This window comes from Scyliorhinus torazame, chromosome 6 (genome assembly GCF_047496885.1).
Source record: "Scyliorhinus torazame isolate Kashiwa2021f chromosome 6, sScyTor2.1, whole genome shotgun sequence".
Classification (NCBI taxonomy): Eukaryota; Metazoa; Chordata; class Chondrichthyes; order Carcharhiniformes; family Scyliorhinidae; genus Scyliorhinus; species Scyliorhinus torazame.
The window spans coordinates 242,486,065-242,502,103 of NC_092712.1; the positions used below are offsets into that span (position 1 = coordinate 242,486,065).

At 49.4% G+C, this 16,039-nt stretch overlaps 1 protein-coding gene across 1 annotated transcript in view; it reads right to left on the bottom strand.

Annotated features, from left to right (window-relative positions):
- Window positions 1-16,039, bottom strand: part of LOC140425357 (unconventional myosin-X-like) — a 341,226-nt gene that overhangs the window by 48,860 nt on the left and 276,327 nt on the right. Inside the window, exon 4 of the mRNA XM_072509538.1 lies at window positions 10,220-10,407. Coding sequence (XP_072365639.1) covers window positions 10,220-10,407 — 188 coding nt within the window. The remainder of the gene's footprint in view (window positions 1-10,219; window positions 10,408-16,039) is intronic.

Here is a 16,039-nt window from a genome sequence, read left to right on the forward strand (position 1 = left end):
GAAGTGTAGGGAAGACCAAATTGAAATGTACAATGTTATGAAGAGTCACGGTAGAGTGATTGAAGAGTCCCATGACCAGGAGTCACGGATTCAACCTAAGAGGTTGGTGGGTTTAAGAGGGGATTCGTGGGGAATTTTATTTTCACCCAAAGGGTGGTTAGAGATCTGGGACGCACTGCATGAAATGGCAATAGAGGTAAAAACCCTCCTAAAATTTAAGAAGTGCTTGGCTAGGGGGTGCTTTTGCTAACACTGTTGGGGAGGTTTTAAACTAATGTGGCAGGGGGATGGGAAGCAGATTAGGAAGATAGAGGTCAGTAAAGAGGCAGCAACTGAAGCCAGTAAGGTACAAGATAATAAACTCAATGTGACTAAGGGGAAGAGTAGACAGGGAAGAGATGAAGAACGCAAAGGGACAGGTGGTCTGAGGTGCATTTGTTTCAATGCGAGAAGTGTAGCAGGTAAGGCAGATGAACTTAGGGCTTGGATTAGTACCTGGGAATATGATGTTATTGGTATTACGGAGACTTGGTTGAGGGAAGGGCAAGACTGGCAACTAAATATCCCAGGGTATAGATGCTTCAGGAGGGATAGAGAGGGAGGTAAAAGGGGTGCAGGAGTTGCATTACTGGTCAGAGATGATATCACAACTATGATTAAGGAGGGCATGATGGAGGATTCGAGCACTGAGGCAATATGGGTAGAGCTAAGAAATAGGAAGGGTGCACTAACATTGTTGGGACTTTACTACAGGCCTCCCAAAAGCGAGCGTGAAGTAGAGGTACAAATATGTAGACAGATTATAGAAAAATGTAGTAGCAATAGGGTGGTTGTGATGGGAGATTTTAACTTCCCCAACATTGAATGGGACTCGTGTAGTGTTGGAGGCGTAGATGGAGCAGAATTTGTAAGGAGCATCCAGGAGAGTTTTTTAGGGCAGTATGTAAATAGTCCAACTCAGGAAGGGGCCATACTGGACCTGGTATTGGGGAATGATCCCGGCCAGGTGGTTAAAGTTTCAGTCGGTGATTACTTTGGGAATAGCGATCACAATTCCGTAAGTTTTAGAATACTCATGGACAAAGACGAGAGTGGTCCTAAAGAAAGAGTGCTAAATTGGGGAAAGGCCAAGTATAATAAAATTTGGCAGGAGCTAGGGAATGTGGATTGGGAGCAGCTCTTTAAGGGTAAATCCACATTTGAAATGTGGGAGTCTTTTCAGGAAAGGTTGGTAAGAGTGCAGGACAGACATGTCCCTGTGAAAATGAGGGATAGAAATGGTAAGATTAGGGAACCATGGATGTCGGGTGGAATTGTGAGACTAGCTAAGATGAAAAAGGAAGCATACATAAGATCTAGGCGACTTAAATCTGATGAAGCTTTGGAGGAATATCGGGAAAGTAGGACAAATCTCAAACGCGCAATAAAGGAGGCTAAAAGGGGTCATGAAATATGTTTGGCTAACAGGGTTAAGGAAAATCCCAAAGCCTTTTATTCGTATACAAGGAGCAAGAGGGTAACTAGAGAAAGGATTGGCCCACTCAGACAAAAGAGGGAATTTATGCGTGGAGTCAGAGGAAATGGGTGAGATTCTTAATGAGTACTTTGCATCGGTATTCACCAAGGAGAAGGACATGACGGATGTTGAGACTAAGGATGGATGTTTAAATACTCTAGGTCAAGTCGGCATAAGGAAGGGGGAAGTTTTGGGTATTCTAAAAGGCATTAAGGTGGGCAAGTCCCCAGGTCCGGATGGGATCTAACCCAGGTTACTGAGGGAAGCGAGGGAAGAAATAGCTGGGGCCTTAACAGAAATCTTTGCAGCATCCTTGAGCACGGGTGAGGTCCCGGAGGACTGGAGAATTGCTAATGTTATCCCTTTGTTTAAGAAGGGTAGCAGGGATAATCCAGGGAATTATAGACCTGTGAGCTTGATGTCAGTGGTAGGCAAACTGTTGGAGAAGATACTGAGGGATAGGATCTATTCACATTTGGAAGAAGATAGACTGATCAGTGATAGGCAGCATGGTTTTGTGCAGGGAAGGTCATGTCTTACAAACCTAATAGAATTCTTTGAGGAAGTGACAACGTTAATTGATGAGGGAAGGGCTGTAGATGTCGTATACATGGACTTCAGTAAGACGTTTGATAAAGTTTCCCATGGCAGGTTGATGGAAAAAATTAAGTCGTATGGGGTTCAGGGTGTACTAGCTAGATGGATAAAGAACTGGCTGGGCAACAGGAGACAGAGAGTAGTGGTGGAAGGGAGTGACTCAAAATGGAGAAAGGTGACTAGTGGTGTTCCACAGGGATCCGTGCTCGGACCACTGTTGTTTGTGATATCCATAAATGATCTGGACGAAGGTATAGGTGGTCTGATTAGCAAGTTTGCAGATGATACTAAGATTGGTGGAGTTGCAGATAGCGAGGAGGACTGTCAGAGAATACAGCAAAATATAAATAGATTGGAGAGTTGGGCAGAGAAATGGCAGATGGAGTTCAATCCAGGCAAATGCGAGGTGATGCATTTTGGAAGATATAATTCAAGAGCGGACTGTACGGTCAATGGAAGAGTCCTGGGGAAAATTGATGTACAGAGAGATCTCGGAGTTCAGGTCCATTGTACCCTGAAGGTGGCAACACAGGTCGATAGAGTGGTCAACAAGGCATACAGCATGGTTGCCTTCATCGGACGGGGTATTGAGTACAAGAGTCGGCAGGTCATGTTACAGTTGTATAGGGCTTTGATTAGGCCACATTTGGAATACTGCGTGCAGTTCTGGTCGCCACATTACCAGAAGGATGTGGATGCTTTAGAGAGGGTGCAGAGGAGGTTCACCAGGATGTTGCCTGGTATGGAGGATGCTAGCTATGAAGGTTGAGTAGATTAGGATTGTTTTCGTTGGAAAGACGGAGGTTGAGGGGGGACCTGATTGAGGTCTACAAAATTATGAGAGGTATGGACAGGGTGGATAGCAACAAGCTTTTTCCAAGAGTGGGGGTGTCAATTACAAGTGGTCACGATTTCAAGGTGAGGGGGGAAAGTTTAAGGGAGATGTGCGTGGAAAGTTTTTTACGCAGAGGGTGGTGGGTGCCTGGAACGCTTTGCCAGCGGAGACGGGCACAATAGCATCATTTAAGATGCATCTAGACAGATATATGAACGGGCGGGGAACAAAGGGAAGTAGATTCTTGGAAAATAGGCGACAGGTTTAGATAAAGGATCTGGATCGGCGCAGGCTGGGAGGGCCGAAGGGCCTGTTCCTGTGCTGTAATTTTCTTTGTTCTTTGGTTTTTGAAGTGCTGTAACTTATTTGAAACCAGAGCTGGAAAGCAGGAATAGGCTGTATGACTACTAGTCGGCCAACATAGACATAATGGGCCAAATGTCCTCCTTCAGTACTGTAAATTTTGATAATTCTATGATTTTGATGATTCATGGTCTGATGACCTTGGGAGGACCTCATGGCGACCAATAGCACTAGCTTAAATCGGCGACCAATAACACTAGCTTAAATCTAAACACCGATGTAATACAATTACCTGATGCCACATCGAAGTTCAGAGGTTGATCTTTAATGAGTCGGTTTCATCCTTGGAATTTACATAACTACCTGAAACTCATTTAGCAATACATACATAGAACATAACAGTGCAGTACAGGCCCTTCGTTCATATGTCTATCCAATGACCATTTGAATGCCCTTAGTGTTGGCGAGAGTAGTGTTGGCTTACATTTTCAGAAGTCAAGATTACCAAGATAGGCTAGATGGTTTTCACAGCATTTGATTTTATCCTTCCAAAAAACGAACCTCAACATCTTTCCAGTACCGCATTTGAACATAGAACATAGTGCAGGAGGCCATTCGGCCCATCGGGTCTGCACCAACCCACTTAAGCTCTCACTTCAGCCCTCACTTCCACCCTATCCCCGTAACCCAATAACCCCTCCTAACCTTTTTGGTCACGAAGGGCAATTTATCATGGCCAATCCACCTAACCTGCACGTCTTTGGATTGTGGGAGGAAACCAGAGCACCCGGAGGAAACCCACGCAGACACGGGGAGAATGTGCAGACTCTGCACAGTATCTGTATTTGCTTAAGTATCCGTAGCAGATGACACTGAAGAACTTCTGGGATTCAGCTAATGACAACCATCTTTCTTTACTATAGCTTGTCTATAGCCAGTGATGAGCTCTCCCTCTGTTTACCACCAGTGGGATTTTAAGATGCCGCTGCGACATGTTTTCTGGCGGTGTCAGTGGAAGTAGCTCACCATTGGCTGCTGGTGGGATCTTTTGGCAGAAGTCAACACCGTTTTGTATGACTCGCCCACCCCACTGCAAATGAACCCACCACGTGGTTCACCTTCAGCAGAACCAGACCCCACCACGTGTTTCACCTTCAGCAGAACCAGACCCCACCACATGGTTCACCTTCAGCAGAACCAGACCCCACCACGTGGTTCACCTTCAGCAGAACCAGACCCCACCACATGGTTCACCTTCAGCAGAACCAGACCCCACCACGTGGTTCACCTTCAGCAGAACCAGACCCCACCACGTGGTTCACCTTCAGCAGAACCAGAACCCACCACGTGGTTCACCTTCAGCAGAACCAGACCCCACCACGTGTTTCACCTTCAGCAGAACCAGACCCCACCACATGGTTCACCTTCAGCAGAACCAGACCCCACCACGTGGTTCACCTTCAGCAGAACCAGAACCCACCACGTGGTTCACCTTCAGCAGAACCAGAACCCACCACGTGGTTCACCTTCAGCAGAACCAGAAACAGAACCCACCACGTGGTTCACCTTCAGCAGAACCAGACCCCACCACGTGGTTCACCTTCAGCAGAACCAGAACCCACCACGTGGTTCACCTTCAGCAGAACCAGAACCCACCACGTGGTTCACCTTCAGCAGAACCAGAACCCACCACGTGGTTCACCTTCAGCAGAACCAGTATCTCCCGCTGGCAGGAAATGCTGGAAAATCCTGCCCACCATCTTCAATTTGGTCTGGGCTCCTTAATACCACACATGGTCAAATACTGCCTTGTCCAGTCATTATCACATGCTGGTTTTCAGAACTTGATCTGCACAAATTGGGTGCTTGTTTTCCACATTACAACAGTGACTACAATTCAATGGAGCTTCAATAATAAGAATAATAATTATTATTGTCACAAGTAGACTTCCAAGTTCGACCCGCGGACTTCTGGGAAGACCCTCACCAATAAATTCTGGTGGAGAGGAAACCCGAGACACTACACGTGCAGTGTCCCCCACCCGCCCTCCTCCTCTAACCTAATAATAAAACCCACTGGTGTGAGGTAAGTACCATATTTTGTTATTATTATTATTTTTTAAAAAATTTAATTTAGTTGTTAGCCAGATCTTGGTAGAAAGTTAGAGGGATGGCAGGGAAGGGAGTGCAATGTTCCTCCTGCAGGATGTTTGAGGTGAGGGATGCCGTTAGTGTCCCTGCTGATTTTACCTGCAGGAAGTGCTGCCATCTCCAGCTCCTCCAAGACCGAGTTAGGGAACTGGAGCTGGAGTTGGAAGAACTTCGGATCATTCGGGAGGCAGAGGGGGTCATAGATAGCAGCTTCAGGGAATTAGTTACACCAAAGATTGGAGATACATGAGTAACTGTAAGAGGGACAGGGAAGAAGCAGTCAGTGCAGGGATCCCCTGCGGCCGTTCCCCTGAGTAACAAGTATACCGCTTTGGATACTTGTGGGGGGGGGGGGGACTTACCAGGGGTAAGCCATGGGGTATGGGCCTCTGGCACGGAGTCTGTCCCTGTTGCTCAGAAGGGAAGGGGGGGGGGGGGGGGGGGAGAGGAGCAGAGCATTAGTAATTGGGGACTCGATAGTCAGGGGCACATATAGGAGATTTTGTGGGAGCGTGAGAGACACACGTTTGGTATGTTGTCTCCCAGGTGCAAGGGTACGTGATGTCTCGGATCGTGTTTTCCGGGTCCTTAGGGGGAGGGGGGAGCAGCCCCAAGTCGTGGTCCACATTGGCACTAACGACCTAGGTAGGAAAGGGGATAAGTATGTCAGGCAGGCTTTCAGGGAGCTAGGATGGAAGCTCAGAACTAGAACAAACAGAGTTGTTATCTCTGGGTTGTTGCCCGTGCCACGTGATAGTGAGATGAGGAATAGGGAGAGAGAGCAATTAAACACATGGCTACAGGGATGGTGCAGGCGGGAGGGATTCAGATTTCTGGATAACTGGGGCTCTTTCTGGGGAAGGTGGGACCTCTACAGACAGGATGGTCTACATCTGAACCTGAGGAGCACAAATATCCTGGGGGGGGAGATTTGTTAGTGCTCTTTGGGGGGGGTTTAAACTAATGTAGCAGGGGCATGGGAACCTGGATTGTAGTTTTAGGGTAAGGGAGAATGAGAGTACAGAGGTCAGGAGCACAGATTTGACATCGCAGGAGGGGACCAGTGTTCAGGTAGGTGGTTTGAAGTGTGTCTACTTCAATGCCAGGAGTATACGAAATAAGGTAGGGGAACTGGCAGCATGGGTTGGTACCTGGGACTTCGATGTTGTGGCCATTTCGGAGACATGGATAGAGCAGGGACAGGAATGGATGTTGCAGGTTCCGGGTTTAGGTGTTTTAGTAAGCTCAGAGAAGGAGGCAAAAGAGGGGGAGGTGTGGCGCTGCGAGTCAAGAGCAGTATTACGGTGGCGGAGAGGATGCTAGATGGGGACTCATCTTCCGAGGTAGTATGGGCTGAGGTTAGAAACATGAAAGGAGAGGTCACACTGTTGGGAGTCTTCTATAGGCCTCCAAATAGTTCTAGGGATGTAGAGGAAAGGATGGCGAGGATGATCCTGGATAAGAGCGAAAGTAACAGGGTAGTTATTATGGGAGACTTTAACTTTCCAAATATTGACTGGAAAAGATATAGTTCGAGTATATTAGATGGGTCGTTTTTTGTACAGTGTGTGCAGGAGGGTTTCCTGACACAATATGTTGACAGGCCAACAAGAGGCGAGGCCACGTTGGATTTGGTTTTGGGTAATGAACCAGGCCAGGTGTTGGATTTGGAGGTAGGAGAGCACTTTGGGGACAGTGACCACAATTCGGTGACGTTTACGTTAATGATGGAAAGGGATAAGTATACACCGCAGGGCAAGAGTTATAGCTGGGGGAAGGGCAATTATGATGCCATTAGACGTGACTTGGGGGGGATAAGGTGGAGAAGTAGGCTGCAAGTGTTGGGCACACTGGATAAGTGGGGCTTGTTCAAGGATCAGCTACTGCGTGTTCTTGATAAGTATGTACCGGTCAGGCAGGGAGGAAGGCGTTGAGCGAGGGAACCGTGGTTTACCAAAGAAGTGGAATCTCTTGTTAAGAGGAAGAAGGAGGCCTATGTGAAGATGAGGTGTGAAGTTTCAGTTGGGGCGATGGATAGTTACAAGGTAGCGAGGAAGGATCTAAAGAGAGAGCTAAGACGAGCAAGGAGGGGACATGAGAAGTATTTGGCAGGTAGGATCAAGGAAAACCCAAAAGCTTTCTATAGGTATGTCAGGACTAAGCGAATGACTAGGGAAAGAGTAGGACCAGTCAAGGACAGGGATGGGAAGTTGTCTGTGGAGTCTGAAGAGATAGGCGAGATACTAAATGAATATTTTTCGTCAGTATTCACTCAGGAAAAAGATAATGTTGTGGAGGAGAATGCGGAGACCCAGGCTAATAGAATCGATGGCATTGAGGTACGTAGGGAAGAGGTGTTGGCAATTCTGGACAGACTGAAAATAGATAAGTCCCCGGGTCCTGATGGGATTTATCTTAGGATTCTCTGGGAGGCCAGGGAAGTGATTGCTGGACCTTTGGCTTTGATTTTTATGTCATCATTGGCTACAGGAATAGTGCTAGAGGACTGGAGGATAGCAAATGTGGTCCCTTTGTTCAAAAAGGGGAGCAGAGACAACCCCGGCAACTATAGACCGGTGAGCCTCACGTCTGTAGTGGGTAAAGTCTTGGAGGGGATTATAAGAGACAAGATTTATAATCATCTAGATAGGAATAATATGATCAGGGATAGTCAGCATGGCTTTGTGAAGGGTAGGTCATGCCTCACAAACCTTATTGAGTTCTTTGAGAAGGTGACTGAACAGGTAGACGAGGGTAGAGCAGTTGATGTGGTGTATATGGATTTCAGCAAAGCGTTTGATAAGGTTCCCCACGGTAGGCTATTGCAGAAAATACGGAGGCTGGGGATGAAGGGTGATTTAGAGATATGGATCAGAAATTGGCTCGCTGAAAGACAGAGGGTGGAGGTTGATGAGAAATGTTCAGAATGGAGTTCAGTTACAAGTGGAGTACCACAAGGATCTGTTCTGGGGCCGTTGCTGTTTGTCATTTTTATCAATGACCTAGAGGAAGGCGCAGAAGGGTGGGTGAGTAAATTTGCAGACGATACTAAAGTCGGTGGCGTTGTCGATAGTGTGGAAGGATGTAGCAGGTTACAGAGGGATATAGATAAGCTGCAGAGCTGGGCTGAGAGGTGGCAAATGGAGTTTAATGTAGAGAAGTGTGAGGTGATTCACTTTGGAAGGAATAACAGGAATGCGGAATATTTGGCTAATGGTAAAGTTCTTGGAAGTGTGGATGAGCAGAGCGATCTAGATGTCCATGTACATAGATCCCTGAAAGTTGCCACCCAGGTTGATAGGGTTGTGAAGAAGGCCTATGGAGTGTTGGCCTTTATTGGTAGAGGGATTGAGTTCCGGAGTCAGGAGGTCATGTTGCAACTGTACAGAACTCTGGTACGGCCGCATTTGGAGTATTGCGTACAGTTCTGGTCACCGTATTATAGGAAGGACGTGGAGGCTTTGGAGCGGGTGCAGAGGAGATTTACCAGGATGTTGCCTGGTATGGAGAGAAAATCTTATGAGGAAAGGCTGATGGACTTGAGGTTGTTTTCGTTGGAGAGAAGAAGGTTAAGAGGAGACTTAATAGAGGCATACAAAATGATCAGGGGGTTAGATAGGGTGGACAGTGAGAGCCTTCTCCCGCGGATGGAAATGGCTGGCACGAGGGGACATAACTTTAAACTGAGGGGTGATAGATATAGGACAGAGGTCAGAGGTAGGTTCTTTACGCAAAGAGTAGTGAGGCCGTGGAATGCGCTACCTGCTACATTAGTGAACTCGCCAACATTGAGGGCATTTAAAAGTTTATTGGATAAACATATGGATGATAATGGCATAGTGTAGGTTAGATGGCTTTTGTTTCGGTGCAACATCGTGGGCCGAAGGGCCTGTACTGCGCTGTATCGTTCTATGTTCTATGTTCTACATGAACACTGCAATGAAACCACTGTAAAAATTCCCTAGTCGCCACATTCCGGCACCTGTTCAGGTACACAGAGGGAGAATTCAGAATGTCCAATTCACCCTAACAAGCACGTCTTTCGGGACTAATGGGGGGAAGCCGGAACACCCAGAGGAAACCCACGCAGACATGGGGAGAACGTGCAGCCTCCGCACAGACAATGACTCAAGCGAGAATCGAACCCGGGGCCCTGCCGCAGTGAAGCAACAGTGCTAACCACTGTGCTACCACGCCGTTTTAGGACATCTTGTGATAGTATAAGGAGTAATACGAATGTAAATCTTTCTATTTTTTGGAAGCTAACGGCAGGTTATTTCTTGCAACGTAGCAGATATATTAATTTCCTTGGACAGATGTCATCATATATCATGATTTGAAGCAAAGTCAACATCTGCACCAACACCTAATGCTTTTTGAGAAGCAAAACAAAATACACACATTAGAAATATTAATCTAATAATGAGATTTTGATCACTGCTGGTAACAATTCAAACTTTGCTTGTGTTGTAACAATGCCATTTAAATTCCTCAACAAGAATACTTCCTTGAAATCATTCCTGGATATCCTTTCATCTCTCCAATTTAACCAAATGTTTGCTCATTTGATTCAGCCGTAAAATAAATGATTTTCCATATCATTGTAAGTCAAGTTTCCAATTTGCTGCTGATTAGATTTATATTTCATACAATGGTACTATTAAAAAAGTGTCTATGTCAAAGGCTTTATGGGTACACAACCAGGCAGAGGTCAAGCCTTTATATGAATCCAAATGGGATGGATTTAACCAAGTCTTTTTAACCAAAAATTGAACCTCCACGCAAAAGACAACTCCATTGAAATAGTGGCATTTTACCTTATGAGGACACATTGATTGTCGTTACGTTTCCAAAGGCAGCGATAACACTCATTTGCAATGGCAAAAATGTGAGGTGCTGCTTCTCCCAAATGATAATTGCTGTATTGCTCCATAGTGGCTTTATCATAAAGTCCAGAAATTGGTTTGTAGGGATTCACCGACACCAAGATGGAGCCAATGTAGGTCTAGAAATGAATCAAAAAGCAGAACTGGTTATCTTCTGTTATATACACAAAACCATCCACCCTGAAAGGCAACGCTCGATGGTTAGGATGATTATAATAGTAAAGCTAACATTAACATCGATCAATATATTGTTTCCGATAAAATTTAGAACCTGAAAGCGGATAGAACAGCAAGACAGGAATGATATCCACCCAAGAATCCTCAGGGTGATGTTGTGCAAAGCCACCTTTACTTTGAATAACTTACTCTATTCTGGATCCCAGATAGTGGAAGGAGGCTAATGTGTCCCCATCTTTTAAAAAGGTGACAAGATGGATCTGGTATATTATAGGCCCATTAGTTTGACATCAGCAAACAGAAAGATCTCAACGGAATATAGGGACACCGAACATGCTAAAAAGGATAATGAGGCGGGGGGGGGGGGGGGGGTTTGCCCCTGCAAAATGGTGACACGGGCGCAAAATTCCACAAGAGCTGGAAAGCGAAAACCTCGCCAGTGAGGTCTCATTTTCTGATCCCCCGCCCCTCACAGATGTAATGAGGTTCCCATCCACCTGGAAGCTCAGGAACCTCATTTAAATACATTTGAATATAATTAGTGAGCTGCCCCACTGTCTGGTCCTGCCACATTAGGAACTCTCCCCTTGCCAATGATATCATGTCTCTAAAAATGTGAACCAGGCAAAGGGAACCTGCAGAGGGGGGGGGGGCACATAGGTCTTGCCCGAGCAGTACCTTTGCATTTTGGCATGGCCATTGGGCCTTTTCAAGGGAGCTCCATCAGGTATGGGGGTGGGCTCCCTATGACCTATGTGGGTTGGGGGGGTTCATTTTATGAAATCAAGGTCAGGGCGCCTTTTTTTTGAAAATGGGGATTCCCAACTTTGCTGCCTTTGGCATGACATGAGATTTGTTTTGCATCAAGTGCTGGATTATATGTCAAGAAAAGCTGACTGTGTGAGGGACACTGTAAACATTCCAAAAAGGTTTTGGTGTGGTACAAGATCTGGTATTAGCTATAATATACGGAGCTGGACAGAGGACAGATTGGTAAGGTATAGGCAGAAAGTATGTATAAATGAATTTGGATCGGTTTGGAGACCACAGGAATTGGTTTTAGATGCAAGTGTTGAAATAGGTCATATTAACATCACTGGAGTGTCAGCACAATGCCCTACTATTTCAAGTGAATCTTGAGGATTGGGCTCGGGACTGGTAAATGACTCTTGATTTGAAATGGTTCAGGTGTTATGTATGTGGCAAGGCAAATTCAAAATTTATACACCTTTTAGGGAAAAGCATGTAAAAAATGGTGAATGAAAACGGTCTGGATGTTCAAGTGCAGAGACCGCTAAAATGTCACGAACTGAAAGCAATGAAAGCAGTGTTTTGAGGTGCATTCACAAGACAATTGGTAAGACGATGCATACCAGGTTAACCCTGTAAAAGACCTTGACCAAACTTCATTTGGAATCCTGTGTCCAACTTTGGTTTCTTCATATGGTGGGTTATATGCAGGCTATGGAAAGAAATCTAGAACTAGGGTTCAATGTTTAAAAATAAGGGGTCACCCATTTAAAACAGAGATTAGGTGAATATTTTACTCTCAAAGAGTAATGAGCCTCTGGAACTCTCTTCTTGAAAAAGTGGTGGAAGCATGGGGCGCGATTCTCCACTCCCGCGCCGGTTGGAAGAATCACTTGGGCCGCCAAAATTTCCCGTGACGCCGGTCCGACGCCCTCCCGCGGCCTGGATTCCCAAGCGGCGGGAACGGCCTGGTCGAGTTTCGCGGGCCGCAGGCCGGAGAATCGCCTGAGACACCCAAAACGGTGATTCTCCGGCAACCCTGCTATTCTCAGGCCCGAATGGGCCGAAGTCCCGACGGCGTGACCCCAGTTCACGGCATCGTCATTCACACCTGCTTTTTAAAGTCGTCAGCCAGTCGTGCTGGCTGACGCTGAGCTGGGAGGAGGTGAGCAGACTGTTGCGCAGTGCATGGAGTGCCTGGTCGGCTTACCCGAGAAGGCTGCGGCCAAAGGGGGGGTGCGGGAGTGTGTGCAGGGGTGGGGGGGGGGGGGGGTGGGGGGGTGGGGGGGGGGGGTGGGGGAGGGTGCAGGTGGGAGACGGGGGGGGGGGTGGGAGAGCATGCACGTGGGAGGGGGGGGGTGAGCGTGCAGGTGGGAGGGGGGGGGTGAGCGTGCAGGTGGGAGGGGGGGGGATGAGGGAGCGGCGTGCAGGTGGGAGGGGGGGGGTGAGGGAGAGTGTGGATGGTATTGTCCATCCGCGGATGCCACAGGTCAGCCGCCCTGATATGGCAGGACGATGACGAGGACACGGCCGCAGGGTGCGTGTGGCTGATGGGCACAGGAGAGTGGCACACTGGTGAGCAGTACGGTGTGAACTGACCGTTGGGCGCAGACAGTGACCAGGTGTTAGGCTGGCTGCGTGTCTGCAGCGCGACCAGGCCACCGGGGCACACAGGGATCCCATGCAACCCGGCTGGCGAGGTGTGGAAGAACCTCAGTGTAACATGTCATTTCTCTGCCCCCCACCACCCTCCTGCAGGTCACCATGTATGCCAACCAGACAGCGATGTTCACTGCCGTGGTTGGAGCCGTAGCTCTGGAGTTTGCCATCCAGCAGCGTAGAGTCGGACGGCCCACAGTGGCTGCAGATGCAGCGGTTGCAGCAGAGGGGATGGCCGCGGAGTGGCCCGTCATCACCGCGCAGGCCGCAGGCGCTCAGGAGCCGAATGTACAGGGGGATGCCGAGGGGAACATTGACCGCCAGACGGCGAGGAATGCAGAGGAAGTGCTTGGGGGGAGCAGGAGGAGGAGGAGGAGCAGGAGGATCCACTGATGGTGGTGCCAGGGCGCCACAGGCGTCCAGCAAGGCCGAGGGTGTACCGTGACAGAATGTCGTTCGAGGCCCTTACAGACATCACATGCAGGAGGAGACAACGGTTTAGCAGGGAGACGGTCGCACATATATGCGACCTCGTGACGCACCTCGCACCACGTGGAATGGGAGGAGGACACGCGATACCAGTCTCCGTCAAGGTGACAGTGGCCCTAAACTTCTATGCGACCGGTTCCTTCCAGGCGCCGAGCGGGGACCTATCCAGGATAGGTCCACAGGTGCATCAGGGCCGTCACCGACGCCTTGTACGCCATCGCAGACAGGTACATTCAATTCCCCGAGGATCGAGCACAGCAGGAAGCACGGGCACGTGGATTCGCCAAGGTGGCCGGGATACCGATGGTCCAGGGTGTCATCGATGGTGTGCACGTCCCCATGCGCCTGCCTGCAGACAGCAGGGAAGTGTTCATGAAAAGAAAGGGCGCATACTCCATGAACATTCAGGTGGTGTGCGACCCCCACATGAAGATCAAAGTACCCCGGCAGTGTGCAGGACGCCTACATTCTGGCACAGTCGTTCATCTTCGCAATGTTCGATGGATGCCCCCCCCGGCTGAGGGGCTGGTTGCTGGGCGACAAGGGCTATCCATTGAGGTCATGGCTGCTGACGCCAATATGGAGGCCTCACACCAACGCGGAAAGCCTATACAACGAGGCACATGCAGCAACCAGGGGTGTAGTGGAGCGGTGCTTCGGGCTGCTGAAGATGCGCTTCAGATGCCTGGACTGATCATAAGAACTAGAACATAAGAACTAGGAGCAGGAGTAGGCCATCTGGCCCCTCGAGCCTGCTCCACCATTCAATGAGATCATGGCTGATCTTTTGTGGACTCAGCTCCACTTTCCGGCCCGAACACCATAACCCTTAATCCCTCAATTCTTCAAAAAACTATCTATCTTTATCTTAAAAACATTTAATGAAGGAGCCTCTACTGCTTCACTGGGCAAGGAATTCCATAGATTCACAACCCTTTGGGTGAAGAAGTTCCTCCTAAACTCAGTCCTAAATCTACTTCCCCTTATTTTGAGGCTATGCCCCCTAGTTCTGCTTTTACCCGCCAGTGGAAACAACCTGCCCGCATCTATCCTGTCTATTCCCTTCATAATCTTATATGTTTCTATAAGATCCCCCCTCATCCTTCTAAATTCCAACGAGTACAGTCCCAGTCTACTCAACCTCTCCTCGTAATCCAACCCCTTCAGCTCTGGGATTAACCTAGTGAATCTCCTCTGCACACCCTCCAGTGCCAGTACGTCCTTTCTCAAGTAAGGAGACCAAAACTGAACACAATACTCCAGGTGTGGCCTCACTAACACCTTATACAATTGCAGCATAACCTCCCTAGGGGATCAGAGGGGCCCTGCAGTACCAACCCAACAGGGTCGGTCGCATGGTTGTGATCTGCTGTGCGCTGCACAACATTGCCATGCAGAGGGGAGATGACCTGGTGGAGGAGCCGGAGGGAGGACCCGACGGCACCGGATCCAACGCAAACGAGGGGGATGGGGAAGAGGAGGATGAGGATGATGGGGCCCATCAGGGTGGGGGGATGGGGGGCAGGACGCAGACACTGCCCGGCTGCTCGTTACACCCAGGAGGCTGCGCGACGGCACCGCCGCGGACAGCGGGCACGCGATGCGTTGGTGGCCGCACAGTTCACGCACTGTGGAGGTGGGATTCCCTGAACACTGCCACTTGCACCGTCACTCCTGTACACGGGCACCACACAGCGCCCACCACCTCACCTCTTCCCTCCCCGCCCCGCGTTCACGGCAACAATTCCACATCACCTCACCACTGCGGCACTATGGGATTGATGATTGGGTAAGCAGATGTGATAAGTGCCATGTTGAATGATGACAGCCCGCTCTGCGATGAGCTGTGTGCTCAGATTCGCAAGCCGAGGTCTGACTCATGGCTATGGCTGAACCATGCACTCCGGTGGTCACAGCCTTCATGATGGATATTTCACCACATGCCCGTGGGGTGGCTGGCGTCGGTGTACCGAGGACAACGGTGTCCGATTATGGGAGGGGGGGGGGGGGGGGGGGGGGGGGGGGGGGGGGGGGGGGAGGGTCAGCACATCCGGAACAGACCTTGAACGGCTCGTATACCACTACACCAATCGGGCACCCTCACGAGCCCCCAGGCACCGGACACAGCACACAGTCTTACAAGTCAAATTTAACAGTGCTTTTATCCGTGTAGTAAACATAGGTGCCCTACCCACTACAACTAGACTGTGCCAACTTCTTAGGTGCCTGACGACTTTGCCTACCACTACGTCTAGGTGTGTTCCCAGATGGTACAGCAGGAGTGGAGGTGGACTGCTGTGAATCACGCCCTTCGACATGGCTCCCCGTCGGCACACGTTTCCTGGGGCGGCCCGGCTTCGATGGGCCAGGCTGCTCTGCGGGCGTGCTGGATGGCGTGGTGCCACCCTGACCTGCCCGCTCCCCACCAGATGCGGCAGGGACGGAGCGGGGGGAGGCCGAGTGTACCGGGACGTCCCTTGATGGAGCTATCAGGACGGGCCCCAGAACCTCCTCCTCCCTCGGGGTGCCCGGTGGCCGCCGGGCCTCACTGTGGGACGGAGATGCGCTCGGAGACATGCCCCGTCGCAACCCCGACAGCTGGCGCTGCCAGTCCTGGAGGCCTGCAGCGGTATCGACCACGGTCCGAATGTTCGCCGAGACGGGAGTGCCACATTC